Genomic DNA, 15,466 nt, shown 5'->3' with positions numbered 1-15,466 from the left:
TTACATAAACTAACAATAAACAATACTTCTACAGTAATTATTCATCTTTGTAAATGTTAATTTTGACATTTAATGATACTTACAAATTAATGAAATAAAATGTAATTAATAAAATAAAAAATTAATGGAAACTATTTAAAAAAAGCTAATAAACTTACAAAAATACAACAAAATTACTGAAATATTAATAAAAACTAAAATACTATCTCAATAATAAAATACGATTACATGAACTAACAATAAACAATACTTCTGCAGTAATTATTAATCTTTGTAAATGTTAATTTCAACATTTAATAATACACATTTAGATCAAAAGTTGTATATTTTAACATTAGTTAATGCACTGTGACCTAACATGAACAATTAATGTTTTATATTAATTAATTATTTGCAAAATTGTAATTTATTAATTGTAATAAAATAATAAAAGGTGTAGAAAATGCATTGTATTGTTAGTTTACGTTAGCCAATGTTTTAACTAATATTAACAAATTAGACCTTATTGCAAAGTGTTACTAATTGCCTCTCTCAAAAACCAGTTAACATGCAGTACTTCTACTAATCTACTAGAATAGTTTACTGTAGTAGCTGAATTAGAATAAGCATTCAAATTAAAATATTCTTTAACTGTACAGTCGTGGCCAAAAGTTTTGAGAATTACATAAATATTGGAAATTAGAAAAGTTGCTGCTTAAGTTTGTATAATAGCAATTTGCATATACTCCAGAATGATATGAAGAGTGATCAGATGAATTGCATAGTCTTTCTTTGCCATGAAAATTAACTTAATCCCGAAAAAACTTTCCACTGCATTTCATTGCTGTCATTAAACGACCTGCTGAGATTATTTCAGTAATCGTCTTGTTAACTCAGGTGAGAATGTTGACGAGCACAAGGCTGGAGATCATTATGTCAGGCTGATTGGGTTAGAATGGCAGACTTGACATGTTAAAAGGAGGGTAATGCTTGAAATCATTGTTCTTCCATTGTTAACCATGGTGACCTGCAAAGAAACGCGTGCAGCCATCATTGCGTTGCATAAAAATGGCTTCACAGGCAAGGATATTGTGGCTACTACGATTGCACCTAAATCAACAATTTATAGGATCATCAAGAACTTCAAGGAAAGAGGTTCAATTCTTGTTAAGAAGGCTTCCGGGCATCCAAGAAAGTCCAGCAAGCACCAGGATCGTCTCCTAAAGAGGATTCAGCTGCAGGATCGGAGTGCCACCAGTGCAGAGCTTGCTCAGGAATGGCAGCAGGCAGGTGTGAGCGCATCTGCACGCACAGTGAGGCGAACACTTTTGGAAGATGGCCTGGTGTCAAGAAGGGCAGCAAAGAAGCCACTTTTCTCCAAAAAAAACATCAGGGACAGGTTGATCTTCTGCAAAAAGTATGGCGAATGGACTGCTGAGGACTGGGGCAAAGTCATATTCTCCGATGAAGCCTCTTTCCGATTGTTTGGGGCATCTAGAAAAAGCCTTGTCCGGAGAAGAAAAGGTGAGCGCTACCATCAGTCCTGTGTCATGCCAACAGTAAAGCATCCTGAGACCATTCATGTGTGGGGTTGCTTCTCATCCAAGGGAGTGGGCTCACTCACAATTTTGCCCAAAAACACAGTCATGAATAAAGAATGGTACCAAAACACCCTCCAACAGCAACTTCTTCCAACAATCCAACAACAGTTTGGTGAAGAACAATGCATTTTCCAGCACGATGGAGCACCGTGCCATAAGGCAAAAGTGATAACTAAGTGGGTCGGGGACCAAAACATTGAAATTTTGGGTCCATGGCTTGGAAACTCCCCAAATCTTAATCCCATTGAGAACTTGTGGTCAATCCTCAAGAGGCGGGTGGACAAACAAAAACCCACTAATTCTGACAAACTCCAAGAAGTGATTATGAAAGAATGGGTTGCTATCAGTCAGGATTTGGCCCAGAAGTTGATTGAGAGCATGTCCAGTCGAATTGCAGAGGTCCTGAAAAAGAAGGGCCAACACTGCAAATACTGACTCTTTGCATAAATGTCATGTAATTGTCGATAAAAGCCTTTGAAACGTATGAAGCGCTTGTAATTATATTTCAGTACATCACAGAAACAACTGAAACAAAGATCTAAAAGCAGTTTAGCAGCAAACTTTGTGAAAACTAATATTTGTGTCATTCTCAAAACTTTTGGCCACGACTGTACACTGATGTGGACTAAATACCAATCAATGATTCGGGTAGCATTTGATTGGTCTGAAACTAGCCAAGATCCTCTAGTTCCAGCATAGAGAGCTCAAATTAGAGTCTGTTTTGAGCGTCAACAATGGAGGCAGAAACAAGGAAATGAAGCAGATTTGATGTGGCGGGAGTGGTTTGTTGGTGTTTGCAGCCAACTGCAGATAAGAATGTCTTTATATTTATTTACATACAACAAAGGGTCTCGTCACTGTGGAAAATGGATTAAAATGGGGGGACAAATGGAATAAAAATGTAAAAATTAAGTACTGAAGTCTACTCGAAAGCATTCCATAAATACGTTGCTGTATGAAAACAAGTGATAAAATAAAGGTTCCAAAAGGGTGTTTTTGCACTAATACCATAGATTCATAGAAGAACCATCTTTCAGTAAACAGTTCCTGAAAAGAACCATTTTGAAGAACACCTTTTTCAACCATAAAGAACCTTTTCTGCATTTGAAAGGTTCCATGGATGTTTAAGGTTCTTCACAGAGCCATTGATGCCAATAAAGAACCTTTATTTTTAAGTGTTGGCCGTCTTGTATTGTCGATTTTAAGGATTTGACCTGTCAGTTATGAGAGCCCATCAATAGGGTTTTAATCAGCATGCATCTGGATTAGACGCCTGTCCCGCCCACCGTCGCGCATCACTTACATAAACCTGCAGCTCTGCAGCTCCTGCTCAGTATGCAGCTCCATTCCCTCCCTGCATCTCCTTCGCTTGTCTCCCTCCCATCATCAGGCATTTCACACGCACAATCCCTGGGGAACAGTAGTTATGGACCTGAAAGAGTTTTGCCTGAGTGAGAACTTCCAGTTTCTAAACCAGCACAAGTAAGCAGATCTATTACTGTTATAAATCAAAATGTCTTTTTTTATATATTACTTTTATACCTAAACTTTGTAGAAAGTGTTATCTTGTCATATATGTTACATGTCACTTTATTAGTAAATAAATTTAAAAAGCAAAAATAACTTTTTGTGCAAGTTGTAACATTTGTAACTCTTTGGTTTTACTAAAAATACCAGTCATGAAGCTTCAGTTTACAGTTTTAATGGACCGTTTGCAGTGTGTAATATAATGACAAAGGACTGTTTAAACACTGCATGTCAGTGGAAATATATAAATTATGTTTTACTTTTAATTATATATCACAAATGTCCAATACAGTCACTATGCAATGTTATGAAGTTCTTTAAACTTCTTTTGAAAAAATACTGTTTCTAATCTCAACTGCTTACTGGCATGATGTTTTAAAGCTGTGCAGTTTGTGGCAGAAAGAAATTTGTACTGACTAAATTGGTAGCTTTCTGTAATAATGCATGGCTTAATAACTCAAAACCCTAAAAAGTAATTCATTAATATCTTAAAAAGTTTTTTTTATAAATGTTGTATTTGCTTAACAGGGCAGTAGTCGTACCAAAAACGAATTTACCTCACATTTACAAACCGTTAAAAAGTAATGATAAATAAGACTAATGAAAGCTATAGACCTCTTATAATTCACCATAAATGTAGTTAAAAGACAAACTAACACTTTTTAAACTCGCTTCACCTCATATCAGTCTTTTGGATCCGTCCACCTCTGATGACCCTCCGTCCCCGACCGATGCGCCGGTCAAAGCCGACCCGCTGAGCCCCTCGTTCGGCTTGGACAGCAGCGCGACCCCCTTCAGCCCCGGCAGTACTTCAGACAGCAGCGGGTACAGTGTTTTCTCCGGGAACCCGTCTCTCAACCCGGACTCTCCAGTTAGTTCCAGCTCCATTTCAAGCAGCAGCGCTCCGACTCTCTTCCACCCAGTCGGTCACACAGAGTCCCTGCTCAGCTGCGACTACATCCCGTCCCTGAACCCCGGGCCCAAGCGCTTGTGTCTGGTGTGCGGAGACTTCGCGTCCGGCTATCACTACGGCGTCGCGTCGTGTGAGGCATGCAAGGCCTTCTTCAAAAGAACCATTCAAGGTAAGGACTGCAGCCTCAGAACATTACTATATTCATAGAACTTTTTAATGGAAGTTCTTTGAATGAACTTAAATAAGTTGAATAAAAAAGATAAATTAATTAATTTATTGTTTGTATGTGTATGTCTATGTTTCAATGTTTTTAATTATACAAATATAAATGTACTTATTTAGACAAAAAAAAAAAAAAAAAACACACGTAGATTTCCATGTTTAATTGTATATTGTTTATTAATGACTTAGTGTTCAAGTGTGTGAGAGAGAGGCTTATGGTGCATTTTTAAAGCAGCAGTTATGTTAATGAATGCAATGATCAATATGACACAGGTTAACTGTCTGTCTGACATTGATTTGTGTGTGAATACTCAGTGTGCTTCTGTTTTAATCAAAGCATCTCGTCAAATAGGGCGTCTTTAAATAATAACTAATTATTTTTTGTAAACCTTTGTAAAGGCTTCTGATGGAAGCAGATGGAGGGTTTTTATTGGCTTTGGCCTTGGGCAGACAGAGCACAAGTGTGTGTTAACATATCAATATATTGATGAAGTGTTCAATCACATAATGGATGCTCTAATACCACAGTCTTGTCCAGCGTCGTGTTTTGGACAAATCTATTGATCAGCCTTAACCATGGAAATTCCAGGATTTTCATCTCTGGCCATTAATGAGTGTTGAACTGTCGTCAATACGCTCGCCTCTGGGAAAACGCTAACTTTCTACCTCTTGCCATGATTATTAAATTATGAGGCGGTGCAAATCAATAATTGAACTCTGTCTGGACTCCTATGGATTTCTGTGTGAAAGCTCAGCTTGTGAAGCGTGGAACTAATGGACTTTATGTTTGATTAAACAAATATGATGGATAAATCTCACTTAGTGGAGCTACAGCTCTCAGTATTACAGTATACAACTGTGTGAAGAGAAATAAATTGTTGAAGTTAAATGTGCTTTGATACATCGAGTTGTGCTGCTCAAATGGGGCAACATGCGTTCGAATCCATATTGCTGTTTCCACTGTCCCGCTTTGCTATTTTATTTTTCTCTGAATAAAAAAAAGTGTTAACAGGTCAAATAGGAAAAAAAGTAAAATATATGTCCATTGTAAATATGGTGTGGTTTGTTGTTGTTTTAGGAAACATTGAGTACAGCTGTCCGGTGGTGAATGACTGTGAGATCACTAAGAGACGGAGGAAATCATGCCAAGCATGTCGTTTCCAGAAGTGCCTGCGTGCCGGCATGATGAGAGAGGGTGAGTACTTCTGAAACCTGAGACAGATGCTTTAGGATTTCTAAAACTGAAACAATGTTCCAGTTTGACCTTTATTTTATCTTTAGATGTTTGCATTGCACGGCTAAAAATAACTTACGTCCGTAAATGCCTACAGTAGGATCCAAAAAGACTGAGTCCACTAATGAAAAAGCTTCTGTTTCGTATTTTTAAGTAAATTCAAATGATATTAGCAGCATAATATTTTGATTGAATATCACACTAAGTAATAATTATCAGATAAGAGTGTCAAAATGATGACCGAAAGTCATAATTATGTTGAATTTTAAAAATATTTATTATTATTATTATATGAAATTATGACAAACTAATTCAAAATTAGGTTGGGATTATGAGATAAAAAGAGATAAAGGTCATAACATAAAATGTTGAAATTATGAAAGGCTAATTCAAAGTTAAGTTGACATTATGAAATAAACCAGATACAAGTCAAAATTATGAGATAAAAAAAGTTGAAATTGTGATATACTGAGTAATAATTATCAGATAAGAGTGTCAAAATGATGACAAAAAGTCATAATTATGTAGAATATTTTAAAAAATTAGGTTGAAATTATTAAATAAAATAGACAAAAGTCAAAATTATTAGGTTGACATCATGACATACAAGTTGAAATAATAGCAAAAAATCGAAATTGTGATGTTCTAAGTAATAATGATCAGAAAAGAGTGTCAATTATGACATAAAATTTGAAATTTTGACAGATTAATTCAAAATTAAGTCGATATTCTGAAATAAAATAGATAAAAATCAAAATTATAAGAAAAAAATTGAAATTATGATTTTAAAAGTCAAAAATATGAAAAAATTGAAATCATGACATACAAGTTGAAATAATAGCTAAAAGTCGAAATTGTGATGTACTAAGTATTAACTATCAGATAAGAGTGTCAAAATTGCAATTATGACAGATTAATTCAAAATGTCAAAATGGTTGTCTGTTATATACTGTACTGTTATAATTATCAGATAAGAATGTCAAAAATTGACGAAAGGTCTTAATTATGACATAAAAAGTCAAAATTATGACAAACTAATTTAATATTAAGTTGAAATTATGACAAAAGTCAAAATTATGAGATAAAAAATGATGGCATAAAAATTCATAATTACGACATAAGTCGAAATTGACATACCAAGTCAAAATTATTACTTTGAAAATCTCAATTATGGTACACTATGGTCATAATTATAACATAAAAAGGCAAAATTGTGACGAACTCATTTGAAATTAAGTTGAAATTATGAGAAAAAAAAGAGGAAAAAAGTCAAAATTATGATTAAAAAGGTGAAATTATTATTAAAAAAGTAAAATAAATATGATGTACTAAGTCAAAATTGACATATTAAGTCAAAATTATTACTTTAAAATCACAATTATGGTGCACTAAGTCATAAGTATGAAACAAAAAGTTAAAATAAAATTATCAGATAAGAGTGTCAAAATTATGACAAAAAAAATCTTAATTATGACATAAAAAGTGGAAATTATGACAAACCATTTCAAAATAAAGTCAAAATTATGAGATATAAAAAGTTTAAATTATAGCATAAAAGTCATAATTATGCCATAAAAAGAAATTGACATACTAAGTCAAAAATCTAAATTATGGTGCACTATTAAGTCATAATTTCGAGATAAAAAGTTGAAATCATGACATACAAGTTGAAATAATAACAAGAAGTCGAAATTATGATGTACTAAGTAGTAATTATCAGATAAGAGTAATCAAAATTATGACAAAAAGTCTTAATTATGACATAAAAAGTGGAAATTATTGCATAAAAAGTCATAATTATGCCATAAGTCAAAATTGACAAACTAAGTCAAAAATCACAATTATGGTGCAAAAGTCTTAATTATGACATAAAAAGTGGAAATTTTGACAAACTAATTAAAAAAAAAAAATAGGTAAAGTTATGACAAACCATTTAAAAATTAAATTGAAATTATGAGATAAATAGAAAAAAAGTCAAAATTATGAGATAAAAAGTTGAAATTATAGCATAAACTCATAATTGCCTGACAATTATAGTGCAAAAGTCTTAATTATGACATAAAAAGTGGAAATTTTGACAAACTAATTAAAAAAAATAGGTAAAGTTATGACAAACCATTTAAAAATTAAATTGAAATTATGAGATAAATAGAAAAAAAGTCAAAATTATGAGATAAAAAGTTGAAATTATAGCATAAACTCATAATTGCCTGACAATTATGGTGCAAAAGTCTTAATTATGACATAAAAAGTGGACATTTTGACAAACTAATTAAAAAAAAATAGGTAAAGTTATGACAAACCATTTAAAAATTAAATTGAAATTATGAGATAAATAGAAAAAAAGTCAAAATTATGAGATAAAAATTGAAATTATAGCATAAACTCATAATTGCCTGACAATTATAGTGCAAAAGTCTTAATTATGACATAAAAAGTGGAAATTTTGACAAACTAATTAAAAAAATAGGTAAAATTATGACAAACTATTTAAAAATGAAATTGAAATTATGAGATAAAAAGAAAAAAAGTCAAAATGATGAGATAAAAAGTTGAAATTATAGCATAAACTCATAATTGCCTGACAATTATAGTGCAAAAGTCTTAATTATGACATAAAAAGTGGACATTTTGACAAACTAATTTTTAAAAAATAGGTAAAATTATGACAAACTATTTAAAATGAAATTGAAATTATGAGATAAAAAGAAAAAAAGTCAAAATGATGAGATAAAAAGTTGAAATTATAGCATAAACTCATAATTGCCTGACAATTATAGTGCAAAAGTCTTAATTATGACATAAAAAGTGGACATTTTGACAAACTAATTAAAAAAATTAGGTAAAGTTATGACAAACTATTTAAAAATTAAATTGAAATTATGAGATAAATAGAAAAAAAGTTCAAATTATGAGATAAAAAGTTGAAATTATAGCATAAACTCATAATTGCCTGACAATTATAGTGCAAAAGTCTTAATTATGACATAAAAAGTGGAAATTTTGACAAACTAATTTAAAAAAATTAGGTAAAGTTATGACAAACTATTTAAAATTGAAATTGAAATTATGAGATAAAAAGGAAAAAAGTCAAAATGATGAGATAAAAAGTTGAAATTATAGCATAAACTCATAATTGCCTGACAATTATAGTGCAAAAGTCTTAATTATGACATAAAAAGTGGACATTTTGACAAACTAATTAAAAAAAAAATAGGTAAAGTTATGACAAACTATTTAAAAATGAAATTGAAATTATGAGATAAAAAGAAAAAAGTCAAAATGATGAGATAAAAAGTTGAAATTATAGCATAAACTCATAATTGCCTGACAATTATAGTGCAAAAGTCTTAATTATGACATAAAAAGTGGAAATTTTGACAAACTAATTAAAAAATAGGTAAAATTATGACAAACTATTTAAAAATGAAATTGAAATTATGAGATAAAAAGAAAAAAAGTCAAAATGATGAGATAAAAAGTTGAAATTATAGCATAAAGTCATAATTGCCTGACAATTATAGTGCAAAAGTCTTAATTATGACATAAAAAGTGGACATTTTGACAAACTAATTTAAAAAAAATAGGTAAAGTTATGACAAACTATTTAAAAATGAAATTGAAATTATGAGATAAAAAGAAAAAAAGTCCAAATTATGAGATAAAAAGTTGAAATTATAGCATAAACTCATAATTGCCTGACAATTATAGTGCAAAAGTCTTAATTATGACATAAAAAGTGGACATTTTGACAAACTAATTAAAAAAAAAATAGGTAAAGTTATGACAAACTATTTAAAAATGAAATTGAAATTATGAGATAAAAAGAAAAAAGTCAAAATGATGAGATAAAAAGTTGAAATTATAGCATAAACTCGTAATTGCCTGACAATTATAGTGCAAAAGTCTTAATTATGACATAAAAAGTGGAAATTTTGACAAACTAATTAAAAAATAGGTAAAATTATGACAAACTATTTAAAAATGAAATTGAAATTATGAGATAAAAAGAAAAAAAGTCAAAATGATGAGATAAAAAGTTGAAATTATAGCATAAACTCATAATTGCCTGACAATTATAGTGCAAAAGTCTTAATTATGACATAAAAAGTGGACATTTTGACAAACTAATTAAAAAAATAGGTAAAATTATGACAAACTATTTAAAAATGAAATTGAAATTATGAGATAAAAAGAAAAAAAGTCAAAATGATGAGATAAAAAGTTGAAATTATAGCATAAACTCATAATTGCCTGACAATTATAGTGCAAAAGTCTTAATTATGACATAAAAAGTGGACATTTTGACAAACTAATTTAAAAAAAATAGGTAAAGTTATGACAAACTATTTAAAAATGAAATTGAAATTATGAGATAAAAAGAAAAAAAGTCCAAATTATGAGATAAAAAGTTGAAATTATAGCATAAACTCATAATTGCCTGACAATTATAGTGCAAAAGTCTTAATTATGACATAAAAAGTGGAAATTTTGACAAACTAATTAAAAAAATTAGGTAAAATTATGACAAACTATTTAAAAATGAAATTGAAATTATGAGATAAAAAGAAAAAAAGTCAAAATGATGAGATAAAAAGTTGAAATTATAGCATAAACTCATAATTGCCTGACAATTATAGTGCAAAAGTCTTAATTATGACATAAAAAGTGGACATTTTGACAAACTAATTTTAAAAAAATAGGTAAAGTTATGACAAACTATTTAAAAATGAAATTGAAATTATGAGATAAAAAGAAAAAAAGTCCAAATTATGAGATAAAAAGTTGAAATTATAGCATAAACTCATAATTGCCTGACAATTATAGTGCAAAAGTCTTAATTATGACATAAAAAGTGGAAATTTTGACAAACTAATTAAAAAAATTAGGTAAAATTATGACAAACTATTTAAAATTGAAATTATGAGATAAAAAGAAAAAAAGTCAAAATTATGAGATAAAAAATTGAAATTATAGCACAAAGTCATAATTGACAATTATAGTGCAAAAGTTTTGGAAATTATGACAAACTAATTTAAAATTAAATTAAAATTATGAGTTAAAAGTAAAAACATATTGTGGCTTATAAAATTTTGACTTAAGGTCATAATTTTCTTTTTATCTCCTAATTATGTTTTTATGTCAGAATTTTGACTTTTAAAGTAATAATTATGACTCAGTATGTTGTTATTATAACTTTTAAAGGCCCTATATCTGCCTTGCCAAAGTGATTTTCTTTTTTTCTTTTTTTGCTTATGTGGTGGATATGGGCTTTCATACATTTGGACACAGTTGATATTTTTTAGTAAAGCTGTCTTGACAAGAGTAATGAACACATGTATAACTTAGCAGTAAGAACATAGTAATATTTATTTATCTTATAAAAAGCCATTATTTTCCGTGTGTGTGTGTGTTCAGGTGTGCGTATGGATCGCGTGAGAGGAGGCCGACAAAAGTACAAGCGCAGAGTGGATTCAGCGCTTTCTCTCTTCACCAAAACACCTTACGCTCATCCCAGCAAACCAGTTCGTAAGTCTCACCACATACTGTACATGCTAACAGATTTCATTCAAGTTGTAGACTATTTCACAAAGCTTAATATGACCAAAAATAGCTGAGGACATGAGCACGAAGCCCAGCATTAGAAACTGTCATCAGTGGATTATGAATGCTTGAGGATTTAACCTGATTAAGGGTTTAACATTATCAATAAAGCACCCACAAGCATCATCTTTTCCTTTCCAGGAAACAAAGCGATCTCTCAGCTCCTCGTATCCGAACCGGCTCCTCTGAGAGCCTCTCCGGACCCCATGACCCCTGACAGTGACCTTAAAACGCTGCTGACCTTATGTGACCTTTTAAACAGGGAGCTGCTGGTTATGATCGGCTGGGCAAAACACATACCAGGTACACAGCTGATTCAATGCTCTTATACTCAATACACTGTTCCCTTCTCATCTGGATGTGCTGAATGAACTTAAGTGTGATGTGCTGGTTTTGTTTTGCAGGTTTCACTGGCCTCTCGCTGGTGGATCAGATGGCGTTGCTCCAGAGCGGCTGGATGGAGACGCTGGTGTTGAACGTGGTTTGGCGATCTCAGGGTTCGGCCGACGAGCTTCATTTCGCGGAGAACCTGCGACTGAACGAGAGTCAGAGCAGAGCCGCAGGACTGCATGATCTCTACACGGCACTGAGACATCTGACCTCCAAATACCAGCAGATGGGCCTGAATCAGGAGGAGGTGGTCACTCTCAAAGCCATGGCTCTGGCCAACTCAGGTATACATATATATGTACTTGAATTACTGCATTAATTATTTAATGAAAGAATTTATTATAATATTGTAATATTGTGTAGGTAATGAATAATACAATATTTTTTCGATTATATTATATTATATTATATTATATTATATTATATTATGTTATATATACAAAAACACATTATAAAATATTATGAATTAATATAGCACCTTATATTATTCATTACTACATCTTTTGAATTGTTTAAGCTTAAAAGTTTAAGCTTTATAATCAGTAAAACAAAAATAATTGATGATATTATTATATTATATTATTATTATCATTACTAAAATATTATATTATTACAGAAAACCACTAATTTATTAAATAATAAATAATTAGATAATGTTTCATAATATAATGTTCTATAATAAAATATATTATTTTTTATTTTTATTAATAAAACATTACTAAAATATTATATCACTGAAAACCACAAATTGATTAAAGAATAAATAATTATATTATATTAAACTATGAATATATTATTATTATTATTATTATTAAAACTCATTACTAAAATATTATATTACAGGAAACCATCAATTAAATAAGGAGTTATATTTTATTATATTATTATAAATATAATACACACACATATATATATATATATATATATATATATATATATATATATATATATAAAATACATTAATTACTAAATTACTTATTACTAAAATATTGTATTACAGAAAACCACAAATTTATTAAATAATAATTATATTATATTATATTGTTATTATTATCAAAACTCATTACTAATATATTATATTATTACAGAAAACCACAAATATTAAATAATAAATAATTAGATGTTTTATTATTATTTTATTTTTATTAATAAAACATTACTAAAATATTATATCACAGAAATTTGATTAAATAATTATATTATATTAAACTATTATTATTATTATTATTATTATTATTGTTATAACTCATATATAACTAAAATATTATATTATTACAGAAAACCATAAAATAAATAATTAGTTATATTATATTTTATTATATTATATATATATAATACAATAATTACTAAATTACTAAAATATTATAGTACACAAATTCATTAAATAATAATTATATTATATTATATTATATTGTGTGTATATATATATATATATATATATATATATATATATATATATATATATAAACCACAAATTAATTATACAACTAGTTATATAATATTATATTGTATTATACATATAATATTATGTATTATATTTATTAATATCATTAACACTCATTACTAAAATATTGTTACAGAAAACCAAATGTAATAAATAATTAGTTATATTATATTTATATGAATTTATTATTATTATTATTATTATTATTATTATTATTAAAACTAATTACTAAAATATTATTACATAAAACCACAATTATTATTAAATAATAAAATCATTTTATATTATTATATTATATTATATAATATATAAAATATTATAATATTATACCACCTTATATTATTTATCAATATTATATTATTGTTGTTCAAACTCATCACTAAAATATATTATTAGAGAAAACCACACATTTCATAAAAATAAATAATTAGTTATATAATATTAATAATACACATTAATAAAATATTATTTTACAGAAAACCACAAATGTATTACATAATAAATGATTATATTATATTATAAATTTATTATTATTATTATTATTTTAACTCGTTACTGAAATATTATATTACAGAAAGCCACAAATTAATTAAATAATAAATTATTAAATTATTATATTATATTATAAATATATATTATTAATATTATTAAAACTCATTACTAAAATATTATAATATTACGGAAAACCACAAAAAATAGATAGACATTATTATATTATATTATTAAAATATTTTATTACCAATTATTAATAGTTAATAAAGAAAATATTATTTGTTAATATACCCTCTGAAATTAACACTTAAGTTATTAAATCTTAATAATCAGTAAAAAAAATATAATACAATCATGTATATTATTACAGAAAATTTATGAATCACAAAAAATAAAATAATAGTATATTATATATTAAATTATAATAACATTATTATACAAAACTAAGGTTACACTTTATTTTAAGGCGTCCTTGTTACAGTGCAATTATACATTTACAATACAAGTACTGAGTAATATTAATTAACTTCATGTACTTACTATATTGTTCAGGTTTAGGTTTAGGGCTACATGCATGCAATTGTTATTATAATAGTAAGTGCATGTAACGTGTAACAAGGTAAAGTGTAACTAATATAAAGCACTGAAGCAAAGTGTTCTGATCAAAAGATTTTTAAGATTGTCAGCAACAAATTCAGATTCAAATGTCAAAACTTTTGACTAGTGTATATATATGAAGTGGTTATGCGTTAACAAATTAAGTTCCATGGATTGCTTCAATTCCATCCATATCTTTTTCGTGTGACAGGAATCCGTTCTACTTCATGCTAGCTCCCATTTTTAATCTCAGACTCACTGGCCAAGAAAAAAAACAATCAATATGGATAGAGCAGTTCAGAGCACAGATCAATACATCCAAACGGACACCATTAGCCACGTCTCGCATCTGACCGCAGGCCGTTCAACACTGAGAAACTATTGTTTTTACTCTTGACACAGAAAATCTAAAGAGCGGAACCAAATAGACCTTGGCGAGTCCATTAAGCATTAACGATGGCCGACAAACAAGAGCCTTGTATGACCTTGCCGACGGTTTCTTTCAGACGCAGAGAACGTTGAGGGCGCAGAGGCCGTGCAGCGCTTCCAGGACGGGCTCCACGAGGCCCTGCAGGACTACGAGAGCAGCCAGCGTCCGTCTGACCCTCACCGCGCGGGGCGGCTGCTCATGACGCTCCCGCTGCTGCGTCAGACGGCACACAGAGCCGTGCGCTGCTTCGGCCGGCTGCACACGGATGGACGCGTCCCCATGCACAAACTCTTCCTGGAGATGCTGGATGCCAAGATCTAAGGGACCGGGATGTTATAATAGAGCAGCTCAACCTTCGTGTGGAAATCAGGGCAGCGTCCAGTGTGACGCTTAATGCAGCTAAACCAGTCTGGCAGCTAAACTGCACTTGATGGCGAGAGGTTAATATCACTCTCTGTCTTTCACTATTTGATTTATATGAAATTCACATCATGAGATTATCATTTGATATGGTGTCGGCGATAGTTTAGGTGCAGTTTTTTAGTTTTCCATGATGGAACAATTTTTTCATTTTTTATTCTGTAGATGTTTGTCAAGTCTAGATTGGGGAATTTGGTTAATATTGAAGATGCAAAGCAGTTCCGGTGATCAGGATCGTAAACGGCCACACGAATAGTCTACAGTCCATTGTCAAGCTATTGAGCAATACGCCTTCTTATTTATTGTTTAATTTATTACAAATGCCATCTATCTGCTGTTATTTATATGGTAATAAATTATTTTTTGGAATTTTCCAGAGTGCTTTTTGTCCAGATTCTGAGATTTGAATGAGTGCATTGACAAAGACAAGAACTTTAAAAAGTTTACAATATATACAGCCCTCCAAAGGCAAAGCGCAGTAACTACGCATTTGGTCAAAATTGAGTTAAGGCTTAAAATGACTTTGTTTTGTCTTGTGGCAAAGTCTCCTGGTTCAATTTTGTCCCAGAGAAACGAGAGTGTTTCAGAGTAACAAGAGTGTCAACATGTTTGA

The 15,466-nt window shown here is 29.7% G+C and overlaps 1 protein-coding gene across 1 annotated transcript; it reads left to right on the top strand.

Annotated features, from left to right (window-relative positions):
• Positions 1-2,931: 2,931 nt before the first annotated feature.
• Positions 2,932-15,222, top strand: LOC141345213 (estrogen-related receptor gamma-like). Its single transcript, XM_073850101.1, has 7 exons — positions 2,932-3,062; positions 3,795-4,189; positions 5,321-5,437; positions 10,895-11,005; positions 11,222-11,383; positions 11,485-11,754; positions 14,510-15,222. Exons 1-7 carry the CDS (start codon positions 3,007-3,009, stop codon positions 14,752-14,754), a joined length of 1,356 nt encoding a protein of 451 aa, XP_073706202.1. The 5' UTR covers positions 2,932-3,006; the 3' UTR covers positions 14,755-15,222.
• The last annotated feature ends 244 nt before the right edge of the window (positions 15,223-15,466 follow it).

The sequence above is a fragment of the Garra rufa genome, chromosome 11, assembly GCF_049309525.1.
Source record: "Garra rufa chromosome 11, GarRuf1.0, whole genome shotgun sequence".
In the NCBI taxonomy this organism is placed as follows: domain Eukaryota; kingdom Metazoa; phylum Chordata; class Actinopteri; order Cypriniformes; family Cyprinidae; genus Garra; species Garra rufa.
Note: the sequence above shows the minus strand (reverse complement) of the source record. Positions and strands in the feature narration are given on the sequence as shown.